Below are 17,601 nucleotides of genomic sequence, written 5' to 3'. Positions count from 1 at the left end.
CTTGTAAACATCATTGTGGTCAAAGTGCTCATATCTTCAAGGCTGAACTATATTAACTTTTTCAAACTTACCAACCCATTATTTCCTGTGTATCTGCCTACAGTAAGACCTTGTAATGATCACATTACCCTGAAGCATGCCTCCTTCAACCGACTTCCCATTTCCAAGTGCATCCAGTTCAGGATGATCTGGTTACTATGCACTGTGCAGTAAGCTAGAATCAATAACCAACATCCCAATTTGGAAATTTAGGGAGTATTTATTAGTTACACCTGTGCAGTCTGTTCTATTAAAACCCTTAAAAATGCTCCACTACAGAAAGTGTTGGGCAGGTGGCATTGTCCATCCTTGCTTTTGTTCTCTGGATTAGTCCATATGCCATCAGTGACATCAAAGACAACCTGAGCTTCCTGGACCAGGATACTGTGATTCTATGCAATTGGCTTTCTATATTCCCACTCCCGATTCCTGTGTCCACCTTGTTTAATGCCAAAATACCACCACATGGTCTATGTTACACTTTATCAGTGTTTTCACTAAATTAATTTAACAGTGCTAGAGCACTGAGCAACCCAGCAAATCACGGCTGCATCAGCTGTAAACAAGGGGATGAAATGGCTTAACCACAGACATGATAGATTTGGAAATTCACTTATAATAGGTCCAAAAGTAATGCTTCAAGAGACGTACATTTGACTCATTGCACAAGGACTTATGAAGCAACAGTCTTCCACAAATTCATCTGAGAAAGGACAATTATGGCATATGGCAAAGTAACTATTTACATGAAAATGTACCTTGACAGAACCACTGACACATTGGCCTGATGAAAAATGGCAGAGGAAATACTACAGCATCCCATGCCGCCATATAATTACTTTCAATAGTGTAGGGTAAGGAAAGACTCTAGGGTGTGAAGAGCCCATAACTATTTGGAAAGTGATGTCTCATTTTCAGGATAATGATCTGTGGATTGGGGTGTTCGCCACTACATTGTGGAGCACAGCTTTGAAGGAACATCAGAGAAAACAAATTGCCGCACTGCTCTGAAATTTGTAAATATATACCAGCACCACTAAAGGTCCCTCCTAACCTGATGTTTCTATTATTTAGGAATCAACCATTTAAATAATTGAGTTTGCTGGAAAATCTTGGAAGATATTTGACATTTTTAAAGGCAATAGTAGTGCAGATGGTATTACATGGACACAAATAGTGAAAAGTGATATGCTGTTGTTGAACATCAAATTTCAGGTGACAACATAGTTTAATTTTCCATTTCTAATGGGACTGCCCTATGTGAGTATCAATAATCCCTTCTGGTTAGTCCAATTTAATTAAATCACAAATTGGTAATAATAAACCTGTGCAAACCAAGCAGTGGCAGAAAAAACTGCACAATGTCACCCTAAAGTAATAACCAATTGGCTTTTTAGATAGTCGTGAATGCACTGCTTGGAAGACCTTAGAATGGTTTCAGGAGGATACATGCTACAGTTTGGTAAAGCGAAGGTCCTCTTCGAGTAACTCTTTGTGGGAGTGATGGAGGCACATTCTCTAGAAAACATGATAGAAGCAGGCAAGGGTGAGGTTTCATCAGGGAACTCAGGGCAATGAGCATGGGAACAAGGAATCATGCGGTATCGCAGTACAGGCTGGCAGGGTGAAAATCTTCTCTCTTGACCAGGGGCCGGAAATGTCTCATGAGAGTGTACAACAAAATGGTGTCAAAGTGAACTACTAAGACCTGCAATCATAAATTGCAGCCTGCTTCTTACCAAATGACAGCATTGTTGGCTGCAGTTGTCCCAACTAAAGCATTTCTCTCTCCTTCCACCTCAGCAAAGGACAGGACAGTTTCCTCTGGAGAGCGCAGAACAAGAGTCTCTTGGCTCCTAGTTAGGAGGATGGGAGAGCGAGAGGTCAAAATAAAAGCAAAAATGACACAAGGTTTTCCATTACAAGGCTCTACTAACAATCAAGCAGGTCTGGGATAGTTTCCCGTCTGGCATCCAATAGAATGAGCACCAACAGAGGCAACCTTATTTATCAAGGCTTTGTCAAACCTTTACTATTCCTTGTACATTTCTTACAGACCACAATTTCTTACCTTTACTTCACTCAACAGGTTGGCTAGGTTCTTGTCAGATAGCCCTCAATTTGCTCGTGCTACACCCAAAACCATTTCTCCTCGGACATCTATAGAAGAGCTGGCTGCACTATCTCCACATTAACCCCACAAGGAGACCACCTAAGAGGTGTCAAACCACTCATGAGATGGTGATCATAGTACTGATAAATTAAACAAACTCCAATATATATAGTATAGAGTAACCTCTGCAAGTCATCGAGGAGTCTATGACTATATAGAGGAAAGAGGCCAAAGGCTGTCAAGATTCCTAAACTCAACTTTGAATAAAAAACTTTTTTGTCTAAAGAGTGAGTGTGGATGATATTTCAAAAGGCTTTAACATAATCACTGGCACTAATGTTAATCTGCTTAGTGTCCCCACTGATGGCTGAACTCAGCATGCTCCTGAGTCGTTTGATAAAAGAGGTAGCGTGATATGTCAGAAGCTTCATGCGGCCTTGAAACACTGCCCATATCCAGTGCCCTGAAAATGTTCCTACTTTTAGGAGTGCTTACAAAAAGGCAACAGCTAAATGTAAATATTTCACTGCTATTAGAAGCAGTGTCAGGGAGGTGTTCTTGAAGGTGGTGAATAGTCTGTGCAGTGGGCAGAACTCGTCCAAATATAGATCAGTAGCACATATCACAGCTAACTTGTGGGTTACGAATGTTCAATCCATTTATATTACTATTACTATCGATAGCTTCCTTCCTGATTATGCTTCTTTCTCCCCTGATAGATTTCAGAGCATGCAGAGGTTGTGTCTGGGCGTAGGTACAAACCCCCCCCCCATCAAGGCTCCTGGTCTAGACAGGCTGCCTGTGGATATTTTTTAACATAACATTTAACTGTGGTCACTGCTGATTATGAATGATCTAAAAACTGATGTTATATCTGCTATTACACCTGGTTGGTCACAATCAATTACGGTTCCAATTTAGAAAACGGGTGACAGAGGAAACCCTAGATGCTATCATTCTGTCTCTTTCAGAGATTCAATAGTGAAGGTGGTTGGAAGGATGTTAATGTGTAGACTTTAAGACTGGGCTTTTGGGCAGGCTTTGGTACAGTGGAACAATGTCTTAATCTGCATTTACTAATCAGCAAATATGTATCTTTCCTTGGTGGATCACCGTATCAGGAATTAATGGACCGTAGTTCAGCCTTTGACCAAGTCAATTAGTGAAAGTTTTTGTCCAGTCTTCCAGGTATGGGAGTGGATTCTAGTATCATTGACTCAGTGTGTTGTTTATTTTTTAATCTCACTGATGAGGTCAGATATGACAATGGGGCACGTGCTTGCAGAGCTTAAATCTGGCTCTTCCATTTACTACTTCTACAGAGAGATTTCAAGTAGAGCAGCAAGGACACCCATAGATTGGGCACCAAATGTCATTATATCGACTGCTGACGATGTAGTTATTAAGTCGAAGACTGCTAATGCTCTCAATTAATTGAGATCGGTCTAATCAACAAGCAGGAAAAAACAGATTTTGTAGGTGCTTGCTTAGTGTGCCTATGGGAACTTCTAATTGTATATGCCGCAAAGAACTTGGATTGAGTTACGTGACGGATATAGTCAAATTATCACCTAACCCATTGTGATCTCAGTGTAGTCTAGTGCAACGCCTGGCCTTTTTGTAAGAGATTATTTGTGCTTTTCTTAGCATAGATGCTCACCACAAGATAGCATGGTTAAATTACACCAGAGATGTCTGTTGTGACTTGGGTCACTCAGAGCTGCTTACCACACAGTGGAATGCTTCAAAGAAAGAAAAGACCAGAGTTAAATTGTTGTCGGGGGGCGCTGTCTAGGGAGGACATTGAATTAGATAAGCCATCAGTCAGTCAGATCTTTTATTGTTGAACAAAACTTCACCACGGCTGGAAGCTAAATTACGGCTTCTCAGTGGAGGGTAAGAACAGAATCTATTAACTAGATTTAGACTGAGCTTTGCACATCATCTTCTGTCCTGTCCAAAAGGCTGTCCATCATTGGGCATTTCTCAATACTGTACTGGATAGAATTTGTCAGCTCAAACTATAACACATTTTATGTTTTTTCTGAGAATTGTATTCAATGCTTAGAAAGATAGATCGTTTCCCCTTTTTGCAGCTGTTACTGCTGATGTAATTTCATTCGGTTTGTTGTATTGTGAGATGGTTTTTAGTGATGGCTCTAAAATCTACAGTTGATGATTAGGCATGATGAATTTGTTTTTTCAAATAACATGCTACTCAAGTTTCTTTCCTAGTACTATGCTAGATCATTTTAGGTTTCGACCTGGCGAGGGGCACGCAGTGCCCCTCCCAGATCGAAAACTATTGTCTACAGTAGGGATGTCGGCACCGCCTCTGCCTCTCATTGGCTAGCTCCATAAATGGAGGCTAGCCATTGGGAGACAGAGGCTGTCAATCGCGCTCTCTCTTGAAAACGCGATTCGGGGGCGTTTCTGGTGCTTTTTTTAAGCCCCGCCCCTTTGTCCCGGGCCGCGCTGCGATTGGCTGCCGGCCCGGGACACCCCCGTGACGTCATTGCCGGGCCGCGCTGTGATTGGCTGCCGGCCCGGGACACCCCCGTGACGTCAGCCAATCACAGCGCGGCCCGGGACCTGACTTGTTTCAGTTTCGTGTCATTTTTGCAGAGCCAGGTCTGGTGGCCACTGGCTTTTAGATGTTGCAGGATACGTGTATGTATGTCAGTGTTGTTCTGTTGCAGGGTTAACTGTCTATGATTGCAGAGCCCATCATGCTACATTTGCCCACTTCCCTCGAGGTTACTAGCTTAGGCTGTCCAATTTTAAGGGCGTATCGGTTTTTATAGAATGTGTACCTGTGAAACGAGACAGATCCCCGAATGCCTTGCCCCTGTCGGTTGGAGCAGTTGACGGCCGCGCAACAGATCACCATCTCCGTGAAGCTTGTGCAAGATTACCGGTGAGACACTAAAAAGGGACAACAGCTGGGTGGGAGCAGCAGCGTTGCTTTTCCGTACATCAAGGTAGAGCACCATTCATTTAAAACCTTTTCACGCCACCAAAATTGCGCCCTCAGCTGGCTTAATTTTGTCATCTCACGTAGCGCTCTACTTGACTCTGAAAAAAGAAGGGGGGAAAAAGCATTCTCTACAATACTACAACAAACAACTCGCCGTTATATAATTAGACTACAAATCCCATGAACAGACACTTGAGAAAGTGAGCGGAGCCTCATGGGAACTGTAGTCTTAAATCTGTTTTGAATTTCTTCCGGGACCTCGCGGCCTACTGTTGTTTCTGTGGTTACCTGATACCTGCTCAGCAGCGGAAGTGCGTTTCGGTGTCTAGCTTCCGGCGTGTGCGGCTGTCAGTTGAGCCGCGGCGGTAGAAACAGCGGCTGGTTTGAAATGCCCGGGAGTACCCGGAGCAATGAACTTCTCCGAGCTCTTCAAACTCTCTGGGCAGCTTGGAGCATTCTCCCCCAATGGGAAGTATCTGGTAAGCGGGGCGCACATCCTTCTATGGGTAGAAGGCAGTGTGCATACTTTACCATTAATAATGGAATGATTTCTGCGACCGCTGCCTCAATAGCAGTGCTTAGCAAAGAGGCAAGGGGAGGCAAACGACAAAGAGAGAAGAGTACCCCGACGAAGGAGCCGTACAAGGGCTAGTAAAAAAAAACCCAGCCTTCTAATGTCGCATATAGTTTACAAATCTTGAGGGCTCAATTAGTAGATGAAGATCATCATACCCGAGAATGGACTGGGGGATACCAGCAACGGATGGTGGGTTTTAGGGTGGCAGTGCAGGTGGCGTTTTTAGCTCGCCGAGGGAGAAGATGAAAAGGGGGAAGTAGTGCCCTGGAGAGAAAGGAACAGTGCCTGGTCTATTATGAGGATTTGGTGGCACAGGGGGGTTGGGGAGTACAGAAGAGGTGGAGCCTGCTTTATAGAAGTGTGTGTGTGTATCACGAGAGGAAACGAAGGTGAGAAAACCAAAAGCTCCGATTTACTGTCTGTGAACAGTGCGTCGACAGAAGTGGTCAGGACGTTTTGATAGCAAGTGACGTATTTGTACGCTAGGGCATAGCAATGTGCTACTTTCCCAACGGAGACTCCCAGATGTGGGACCGGGAAAAACCCAACTGCAATATTTACCGAGTGTAATCAAATGCGGCAGCATCGGTTCAGTCGTAGACTGCATTGTGCGTTGAGCTGCAATTACAATACAATAGGCAGCATTGGTCATGTAGTGTCATAGTCCATATCTTTGAGGAGACACTCGTATTTATGGAACAAATTATCTATATAACGTACTATTTGTATTCCTGCTTTATTTCAGACTTCACACTCTCAAAATAAATCATTAAAATCGTCCTTCTTGTTTCTAGTTTCGCCGTCAATATATTTTTTTCAATTCGGTATCGCACATACAATATCTTGAGCTAGCACGGGTTTATCTAAAGAAACTTTCGTTTTTAAGAGGCAGAATTCTGAGCCTAAACATATACAGTTTCCTAGAAACGAGAGCCTGGCTTTAATCCCGCAGCCACTGAAGCTCAAGGCACCTCTTCCAGGAGGAAACCACATGTTCACTACATCTGAAGAATGCATCGTGTGGGGCCCTCTTAGTGGATGTATCTGATGTTATAGGTACAGGGTTACCAAAGGAGGTTTACCAAGGATATTGCTGTTCTGCAGTAACTTACATATTTTTAAATTCCATTCATTGAGCAATAATATTTGACTACTGATAACCTCTTATGAATGCTTGACTAATTCCTGCAATGTTACCAGATATTTAGTTTATTTGTAAGTTAAGTATTTAAATAATTAAATAAATAAAAACATTAAACACACTAGGTAGGGCTTGTGTGTGTGTGTCAAGTTATAAGACCCCTTATTGGGCTGTTGTTGCAGATGACTGCCTACGAAGGTATAATTTTCTAGATAACCTTCCATTACAGAAATGTTATGCTTCTCTAGTTTTTCTTGGTGCCCTCCAGCAGAGCCTTCACAGAGTGACTAGGGAGTGCTAGGGAGTGCAGAGTGACTAGGGAGTGCAGAGTGACTAGGGAGTGCAGAGTGACTAGGGAGTGCAGAGTGACTAGGGAGTGCAGAGTGACTAGGGAGTGCAGAGTGACTAGGGAGTGCAGAGTGACTATGGAGTGCAGAGTGACTAGGGAGTGCTAGGGAGTGCAGAGTGACTAGGGAGTGCAGAGTGCTAGGGGGTGCGAGGGAGTGCAGAGTGACTAGGGAGTGCTAGGGAGTGCAGAGTGACTAGGGAGTGCTAGGGAGTGCAGAGTGACTAGGGAGTGCAAGGGAGTGCAGAGTGCTAGGGAGTGCAGAGTGCTAGGGAGTGCAGAGTGCTAGGGAGTGCAGAGTGCTAGGGAGTGCAGAGTGCTAGGGAGTGCAGAGTGCTAGGGAGTGCAGAGTGCTAGGGGGTGCGAGGGAGTGCAGAGTGACTAGGGAGTGCTAGGGAGTGCAGAGTGACTAGGGAGTGCTAGGGAGTGCAGAGTGCTAGGGAGTGCAGAGTGACTAGGGAGTGCTAGGGAGTGCAGAGTGACTGGGGAGTGCTAGGGAGTGCAGAGTGACTAGGGGGTGCAAGGGAGTGCAGAGTGACTAGGGAGTGCAGAGTGACTAGGGAGTGCAGAGTGACTCGGGAGTGCAGAGTGACTCGGGAGTGCAGAGTGACTCGGGAGTGCAGAGTGACTCGGGAGTGCAGAGTGACTCGGGAGTGCAGAGTGACTCGGGAGTGCAGAGTGACTCGGGAGTGCAGAGTGACTCGGGAGTGCAGAGTGACTCGGGAGTGCAGAGTGACTAGGGAGTGCAGAGTGACTAGGGAGTGCAGAGTGACTAGGGAGTGCAGAGTGACTAGGGAGTGCAGAGTGACTAGGGAGTGCTAGGGAGTGCAGAGTGACTAGGGAGTGCAGAGTGACTAGGGAGTGCAGAGTGCTGAGTGCTAGGGAGTGCAGAGTGCTGAGTACTAGGGAGTGCAGAATGACTAGGGAGGGCTAGGGAGTGCAGAGTGACTAGGGAGTGCAGAGTGACTAGGGAGTGCTGTGCAGTGCTAGGGACTGCAGAGTGACTGCAGAGATTAAGCTAATGGCAATGTAAATGACAATGCCATTTATTTATCTGTTTTCAAAACCAACACATAAATACAAATTTTGTCATTTACAATGCCAATAGCTCTAACTTTTCCAAAGGCGAAACCATTGCATTGTAAATGCTTGTTTAAGAGTTGTTTTTAACCGAAATGCATTTTCGACTGACTGACAAACTGGAGGCGTCATCAGGCATTGCAGAGAGCTGATTGAGTGTAAGCCTGTAACATACATTCTGAAGTTCAAGTCGGGAGGAAGGAAGAGGGAGTGGGGCATATGCGAGTGTTAATTAGTTACAGAAACCGGTCTGCTACTGTGGTTGATCTAACATTATTATGGGACTGGAAAGCTCTTCTTCTTGGGACGCTTTGTGCCACTAGTGTATGCACAAACTGATGAGACACTCAAAGACTGTACCAAAATAACCATACAACAGAATGGACCACATTACAAAAGAAACCAACATTTCACATTCTTCATAATTGTCCCAACTAAAATTACCTTACATTTTCCACAACACATTGGCAGTCGAACTGCTCAACTTTCTAAATACCACCATTTTGGAAACTGCAGACATTGATTCCCCTCTAGAAAGCACTCACTATCTAAGAAAAACATAGCTGTTCGACTCCTTCATGTCACCAAAGCTAGAACACTAAAGGGTTTATTCAACCTGGAGAACATCCTCGGACCATCTACCACTAAACACGACAAAATACTCCATAAGAAATAGATAGTGAGCTTTCACTTTATGAACCAACAAAGCAAATAGTTCCCCTATAACCTTGGATTACCACATCAAATGGAGATAAAACACTCATCTGTTTCAAATTCAACAATATTTCTAAAGTCAGTAAACAACTTTCAAAGTCACCACCATCTTTCACCATTAAGAACCAAAAGACAAGCTATAGCTTGCACCTCTTACAACGATCCCCTTCAACTCCAGTGAACTTACAGGTCTGTACAAATGGGCATGTTTTAATGGCACATTATGAACCTACAAAGGAAGCACTGTATCTACTATTCGAACAACTTTACCAATGTAAGTGATTACTTTACTAATCAATACCATTTCCTCCACATATTCTTTATTATTTATAAACTCCCCTGCAGTACACACAAAATGGGCAGAGTGCTGTAGGCAAGCAAGGATATAGGCTAAAGCTTGCTCTCCGGCACTTGGGTTCAGGCAATAAAGTTTCGCAAACATACAAAGTAAAGATCAAGTCATTGATTCTGAACTTTTCTCCCCATAGACGGATCATCTCGACACATTGCATGCCAAAACCTAGCTGACTGAGTAAGCAGACTGCAAAGTTTCATACAAACCCGTCCATCCGGTCAAAAGTTCTAGGCAACTCAAAAAATGACTTATCAATCGAAACATTGTCTTAACTAGAACTACAAAGTGACGACCACCAATGTGCAATATATTAATCAAAAAATCAAAGGGTTGCAGTGATATTATTGTTAAGTGTTGAAATGAGATAAGAACTAATGTTTAAAAACAGAATAACCACAGAAATTCGCTACTCAAAGTTTGGTGAACTATGTGAGGTCATGCACTGCTTATGACCGCACATAATATATCTATCATGACATGACTGATGGAAATTCAAATTACATCCTTGATGGCATCACTGATGAAATCATCCAGTCATTGTGACAGGCTCCCATAAGGGCTGTGAACTTGAAGAAATTCAAAGAACGGCACCTGTGCCCAATTTTATATAACCAATCAAGTGATAATGGACATAATCAATGACCACTTGTGGGGCACACATCATGAAGGTCAAATCACCAACAATTGGTAGGTGTTACTTACTGTATACCAGTTTTCACCCATCTAACAAAAAAATGCCTAAAAATGTATAGGGGGGTCACACCCTTGTTAAATAAAACCATGAAAACCCTTCAAAATTTAGTTTGTATTCACCTTGACAGGGTCACCCTATTAAACATTTCACATGACCTGTAATTTTAAGTTAAGAGGCTGCCGGGTGTGCATTTGCCTTCTGCAAGGTCTTATGGACAACCCTCAGTAGTTTGGTAAAATACACTACGTACATTCATGCCATGAGCCATGCTTATGACCCCAGTCTGGAGTTAAACCACCTCAAAAGGGGCTTCCTCTACATTATTTAATAAACTGCAATGCCTAAAAATCTTCAACAAAGTTCTGGAAATAAACATCTACAACTTATAAACTTCCTGGTTACATAGAATTTGTCTGTAGCACTGTTTACAACTATTTAACATAGGCAAGCATCAGGCATCTACTGGAGGATAATCTATTGTCAACAGTAGCTTAGGCTTTTTTCACAGATTTTTTGCAACAGACTTAGGCTTTAAGCCACAACCTACTTTGAAACATGCCTGTGCAATCCACATCAAGGGTGCTCAGCCTTTCCTTTGATTAACATCGAATACTCCGGCCACAATAAACAAAGTACCATATAACACTTTCACCATACACAACCACACTTGCCTCCAGGGCTTACGTAATTTCTATGCACCCACGCGTGCACACACAGTAACTACGCTGCACACAGCTATGGGCCCTTTATTACCAAGGTTCTTTCTTTGAATTATGTAATGGCGAAGGGTGTAATTTGAACAGCAGTATCAAAAATGATGTCATTTGAGATCCCATCAATAATGTCATTTAACATGTTAAGATTGATGTAATATGTATGTTTGTAAGCAGTGCATGATGGGGACGCAGGCTATCTTTATTTCACTAAACTATAACTGGTGAATTTCAGTTTTGTTTGGGTTTTAATCCTAAATTGTTAACACATTTCAGCACTTAACTATACCACTTAATCCTAGGTTTTTTCTGTGAATTTCAGTGAGGTTTTTACCATGAAGATCTCATTACAATACCCAACTATAACGTCACTTTTACATGAATTTCTGTAGGGTCTGGATCATATTCAGACCTAAGCATACACCCAGCCCTTTCTGGAATCCTGTAGCCAACTCTCCCCGTGGCCAGCGCAAAGGATGCCTGCAGGACTTGGCCTCCGCCCGGGTCCTGCACTCAACTTCAACTATTTTAGGAAAGTGGTTTATTAGTTGGGAAGGACGTGGGTCCTTCTCAAGCAATAAATCTGCATTCTTCAGTCTACTGGAAACCAAGAATCCTGTTGAAGCACTGGACTCTCTCAGCGTAGTGAGGCAGAGCAGTCCAAGGCATACTCAGGGTGGCGATGTGGGCTAGTACTCCAGTTTGAAGATAAGTAACAATACCCAATAAATCACTTACCAGTAAGTGCTTTTACTTATACAAAGGTCAAATACTTTAGTATATACACACACTACTTAATACTACACGTGAATATACAAGTATGTATAAGTAGGCAGGTGGAAATATCTACAGTGAGACCACCCTAACAGTCCTAATCCAAAGCAAGCCATGAACCCTAATACCATGAACATATCACATATACTGGACACAATATAGGGGTGTGTAAATATCAAAAGACAGTCCTACTCAATTTTGTCATGGTGTCACACACTCATAAAAGCAGAAATGTACCATGACAGACCAATGCAACACCATTAAAACATCTAGGGCAGGTAAAACCTTACTTGTGACATTCATGAGAACATTTAATGCCTCACTTTTAACATGATCATAATCAATAAAACATCCCTACAATTTTCACTAAGACATATAAAGTATCATTGACAATTATGGCATTGTTAATAACGCTATACAATTTCAATAATGAGTTAGCAGGAGTCTTTCTTCTACTTTCAAGATGCGGCAAGAGCAAACTCACAGCCCACTAACAGGGATTCCAAGCACTCCAGAGCTTCTGAGCAATAGAGTAAGCTCTTGTACTGTTTAAATCAGTCTGAAACTCTCCTGGGGGCACTAATTTAAGTGATAATGGATCATTTAAGTGATTAATAATATTAACCTTATAGGTAAGACAAGCTTACCTATAAAGTTGCTCTCAAATTGTTCTGGAAAAACAAACAAAAGCCTACCTGTTCGCAAAACAAACTGATGAAGCAGAAAACGCCCCACTAGAACAATTTTCAAAATTGTAAACTCCTTTCTGAATTCCATAGTAGTAAATTAATCCACCCAGTCATCACAGGAGTTTTTCAACATTCTGTTGGATTTTTTCAACGTTTTTAGTAATTAATCTAAATTTGAAAAAAAAACAACAAAAAAAGACAGCCCCATTTTGCTCCCACCTGAACCTCGGAGCAATATTCCACAACCAACTTCCTTTGAGAAGATTTCTCTGAAGAACTCTGAAACTTCTATTCTTAACCCCTTCGGGGCTGATGACGAGCTGGGCTTGTCATGGAGTAGGGCGCTCGCACGCTCATGACGAGCCCAGCTCGTCATGAGCCCCACCCTCGGGGGAAGCGCCAGCGCTCTCCCCGAGTCAGCCCGATTTCGTTCGTTTCTGCGGGGATGGCAGGGGAAGACCTTCCCCTGCCTCCCCCCGCCCGCGTCATCAATGACGTCAGCGCGCGAGGCGCGCTGACGTCACTGGGGGTTCCAGTTGTTTACCGACGCGCAGGGAAGCCATTTGCTTCCTGCGCGTCGGAGTACAAAGAGGTTCGTTTTGCGGCTGGGGCAGGGGGGAATTTTTTGAAAAGGAGATCGAGTGAAAGGAAAGGCTTTTCCTTTCACTCGTTGCAAGTTTGGAGCATTCTGCTGCACGATCGTGCGATCGTGCAGCTGGAATGGTAGGGGTTTTTTTTTCTTTTGCATTTGTGGACCATTTCGTTGTTCGGGGAGCGGCCCCTTGGGGAAGGGTCGCTCCCCTTTGTGGGGTAACATTACTTTGTACTTGTTTTCATGCCTCTGGTATGACAAAATGTTGATTTGTTGGAACAAAAAAAACAGATGGGGTCATTTCTAAAATGTGAATGTAGTGCTGATTTTATTGAAGGATGCAAGTGCCTCTGTCCTTCATCTCTTTTATTTTTTGTGTACCTGAAGTGGCTGAAAAACACACCTGTGCTGCCTAGGCAAAGCTCACTAGTGTTTTTGGGCTGATGAATGGTTTTTTTTGTGTGCTGCTTTTCAAACACATGCTTTGTCTCCAGTGACCATGTGTGTGTTACTATGCCATGTGCGAAGGGGTCCCTTGAGTGAGCTGTCCATCATAGTGGGAAGCTCACAAATGTTTTTGGGCTGTTGATTGTTTCCTGAATTTGTGCTGCAACTCTAGCGCCATCTTTGTCTCCATTGACCATGTGTGCGTTACTATGCAACTGCACAAATGTGCGCAGGGGTCCCTTGTGTGAGCTGTCCTTCATAGTGGAAAGGTCACAAATGTTTTTGGGCTGATGAATGATTTCCTGAATTTGTGCTGTAACTCGATCACCTGCTTTGTCTCCAGTGACCTTTGTGTGTGTTATTATGCCATTGCACCGATGTGCGAAGGGGTCCCTTGAGTGAGCTGTCCATCATAGTGGGAAGCTCACAAATGTTTTTGTGTTGATGATTGTTTTCCTGAGTTTGTGCCGCAACTCGAGCCATCTTTGTCTCCAGTGTCCATGTGTGCGTTACTATGCAATTGCACAGATGTGCGCAGGGGTCCCTTGTGTGAGCTGTCCATCATAGTGCTTGGGGTATGCACGAAACATGTCGACGATAGGAGTTGATAGGTACATCTGGACACATTACGTTTAGGGCAGCCTATCTTTCCACCCCGTTTTTAACATTACCACCTAGAGGCAAGAATAAAGTTTATTGCAAACCTACTGGGCAGGTATTTTTAACACACATCACATAGTCCACTCCTCAAATACACATGCACCACACATAGTCTAATAAAGTGCTCCTACGTAACTTTCGCAAGTCGCAGCACGCCCCAGCCCGTAGAGGACTGGGATGGCCCCAATGATGAAGCATGTCACCGTGGGGCAACCCTGGTGAGTGAGGGGACACCTAAAAGAGGAGCATTTCTCCCCTTTTTTGTACACAATACCATATTTTCACAATCGACCCCAGTGTGTGTTGGTTGTTATCTGAATAAACTAGCAAGGCTCTTAGGTATCTGGAAACAGAGACCATTTGTTGATCATAGTGGGAAGGTCACAAATGATTTTGGGCTGATGATTGCTTTCCTGAGTTTGTGCTGCAACTCAAGCGCCATCTTTGTCTCCAGTGTCCATGTGTGCGTTACTATGCAATCGCACAGATGTGCGCAGGGGTCCCTTGTGTGAGCTGTCCATCATAGTGGAAAGGTCACAAATGTTTTTGGGCTGATGAATGTTTTACTGAATTGGTGCTGCAACTCGATCACCTGCTTTGTCTCTAGTGACCTTTGTGTGTGTTATTATGCCATTGCACCGATGTGCGCAGGGGTCCCTTGAGTGAGCTGTCCATCATAGTGGGAAGTTCACAAATGTTTTTGGGCTGATGATTGCTTTCCTGAGTTTGTGCTGCAACTCGAGCCCCATCTTTGTCTCCAGTGTCCATGTGTGCGTTACTATGCAATTGCACAGATGTGCGCAGGGGTCCCTTGTGTGAGCTGTGAATCATAGTGGGAAGGTCACAAATGTTTTTGGGCTGATGAATGTTTTCCTGAATTTGTGCTGCAACTCGAGCGCTTGCTTTGTCTCCAGTGTCCGTGTGTGTTACTATGCCATCGCACCAATGTGTGCACAGGTCCCTTGAGTGAGTTGTCCATCATAGTGGGTAAATTTAGGACAGATGGTGCACTCCGCTAGTTGGTGGGCGTTGCCAAACGGGGATCTTCTGTGTGAGTTCACATGCCTCTTATGTGTATAAATGGTCAGAGACTGTTGAGAGCAGCAGATGGGGAGAAAGAAGCTCCTGGTCATAGGAACTGTTTTAGGATTGTGCTTGTGAAAATCAAGGATGCAAGTGCCTCTGTCCAGCATCGCAGTTAACCACAGTAATTCTGTTGTCCCCCTCCCCATAAGAATCCCTGATGACGTCAGCGCGCACAGCACGCGCCAACATCTTCAGGGATTCCCAGGCGGTCGGGAAGCCATTTGCTTCCTGCGCCTGGAGGTGTTAGGTTGGTTTTGAGATATTTGGGGGGGTTTGCAAAGAGGCATCAGGGGAGAGGTAAGTGATTTTCCTCTCTTCTGATGTCTCTTTGCAGGGCATTTCTGGCTCACGGTCGCGCACAGCATTGCGATTGTGCGGTGGAAATTCCCCCACTAGCACCAGGGATTTTATTTTAGATTGTAGGAAGTGACCCATTGGGCAAGGGTCGCTTTCAGGTGGGTCGGATTTTAAATTTAGATTTTCTGGCCTCCCCCCCCCGGTGGGCAAATCAACCCGTACTTTTGTCAGTTTTGCCCTTTTTGATGGCCCATCTGTGTGGATGTGATTTTGGGGGTAAATTTGTGTATTGTTTATTCATTTGTTATGTTGTTTGTGAAATGTAGTATTAAATTATTTTTTTTCTTCTTTGTTTTTGATCCAGGCTTTTGCTGTTTGTATTGGTGTAGGTTGTGGTTCGGTTAATGCTGGTTTTGCAGCTTGTGTAGTTGCATGTGCTTGGTAAGTAAATGTTTTTTGTACTATTTTTCCTAGATAAATGTGTTGTTATGAAAAGTGAAGTTATTGCTGTTTGTGTGGCTTTGTGTTTCTTGATTGTTAACTTTTTTTTTGTATTGCTGCTTGATGTGTACTTTGTCTAATCTATACTTTTTTTTTCTTTCCAGTGGGATTTCCTTTCTTTTTGCTGTGTTTCAGCAGAGTAGGTGCTGGTGAGTCTTCTTATATTTGGTTAGATTTGAATTGTTTTTGAGTGTATTGATTTTTGTGTGAAGACTCTACCTTGTTTACTTCTTCCTTTGCACAGTGTAGGTTGTTGTTCACTTGTGTGTGTAGTCTTCTTGATTTGTTAGGATAATGGCTGCTCGCAGGATTACTGCTAAGCAGGTTGTTAGTTTGCTTTTTGAGTCTTCCTCTGACCATGGTCCAGACACTGACTCCGATTCGGAGCATGAGGTAGGTGCAGAAGATTCAGGCAGTGAGCTTTCTCTTCGCATGGTATCATCGGATGATGATTCTTCTTCTAGTGCTGATGAAGTGCCTGTGGTAGAGAGGGACATTGATGTGCCGGTAGAGAGGCAAGAGCCATGTGAGCGGCAGCCTAGGTCCTCAAGGTTTCCCTTTTTTTCTCGTCGGGAACAGGCAAGTGTGGTAAAGGCTGCGCCCAAAAGGTTTCACATTGCTGTGGTGCGCCAAAGGTTATCTGGTGCTGCTAGTCTTCCTGTTGTAGAGCAGCATGAGGCATCTGGTGCTGCTAGTCTTTCTGTTGTTGTTGAGCAGCAAGTGGCATCTGGGGATGCGAGTTCTTCTGTTGATGTTGAGATGCAAGAGGCAGCTGGGGATGTGAGTTCTCCTGTTGGTGCAGAGATGCAAAATGTATCTGGGGATGCTAGTATTCCTGTTGGTGTAGTGATGCAAGAGGCACCTGGGGATGCTAGTGTTCCCGTTGATGTAGTGCAGCAAGAGGCATCTGGCCTGCAGGCTAGGGTGGCTTCTTCTCCTCATGTTAGTGATGACGTCTGGGTTGCCCCTGGCATGGTGCAGCCGGAATTGCCAGACTTCACTGGTGTTCCAGGGTGTAGAGTGAATACTGACAATTTTTTGCCAATTCAATTTTTTCAGTTGTTTTTTGACGATGAGTTTTTGCAGGAGATTGTGGAGCAAACTAATTTGTATGCAGAGCAGTATTTGAGGGACCACAGTGCCAGCCTTAAGCCCCATTCCAGAGCTACCCATTGGTCTCCCACATATGTTGAAGAGATGAAGAAGTTTTTGGGATTAACTTTTTTGATGGGCTTGCTAAGGAAGCCATCAATGTCTTCTTATTGGTCCACTAGTCCCTTGATGGCAACATCTATATTTCCAGCAGTTATGACTCGTGATCGATATATGCTTCTTCTTATGATGCATTTTGTTGATAATGATTTAGCGTTGCCACGCGATCACCCTGATTGTGACCGTCTTTTTAAGATTCGGCCTGTCCTTGATCACTTTGTTGATCGTTTTCCTGAGATGTTTGCACCTGGAAGAGAAATAGCTGTGGACGAGTCTTTGGTATTGTTCAAGGGCCGCTTGGTTTTTAGGCAATACATTCCTAGTAAGAGGGCACGCTATGGCATCAAACTGTATATGCTGTGTGACAGTGAGACTGGATATGTTTATAATTTCAGGGTGTACACCGGTAAGGATTCCAGCATTAACACTTCTGCTTGTCCGTCCACTTTTGGAGTGACTGAGAAAATTGTGTGGGAACTAGGTAGACGATTATTTAACAAAGGCCACCATTTATATGTAGATAACTTCTACACTAGTGTGCGTTTGTTCAAGGAGTTGGCCAAAGTGGGCACTGTTGCATGTGGCACGATGCGC

General features: G+C 43.8%; 1 protein-coding gene across 2 annotated transcripts in view; it reads right to left on the bottom strand.

Annotated features, from left to right (window-relative positions):
* PALB2 (partner and localizer of BRCA2) overlaps positions 1 to 17,601 on the bottom strand; it is a 107,928-nt gene that overhangs the window by 14,668 nt on the left and 75,659 nt on the right. For both annotated transcript variants that reach the window (XM_078664800.1, XM_078664799.1), the window contains exon 11: positions 1,779 to 1,895. In XM_078664800.1, coding sequence (XP_078520926.1) covers positions 1,779 to 1,895 — 117 coding nt within the window. The remainder of the gene's footprint in view (positions 1 to 1,778; positions 1,896 to 17,601) is intronic.

Source organism: Lissotriton helveticus, chromosome 10 (assembly GCF_964261635.1).
Source record: "Lissotriton helveticus chromosome 10, aLisHel1.1, whole genome shotgun sequence".
Classification (NCBI taxonomy): Eukaryota; Metazoa; Chordata; class Amphibia; order Caudata; family Salamandridae; genus Lissotriton; species Lissotriton helveticus.
Note: the sequence above shows the minus strand (reverse complement) of the source record. Positions and strands in the feature narration are given on the sequence as shown.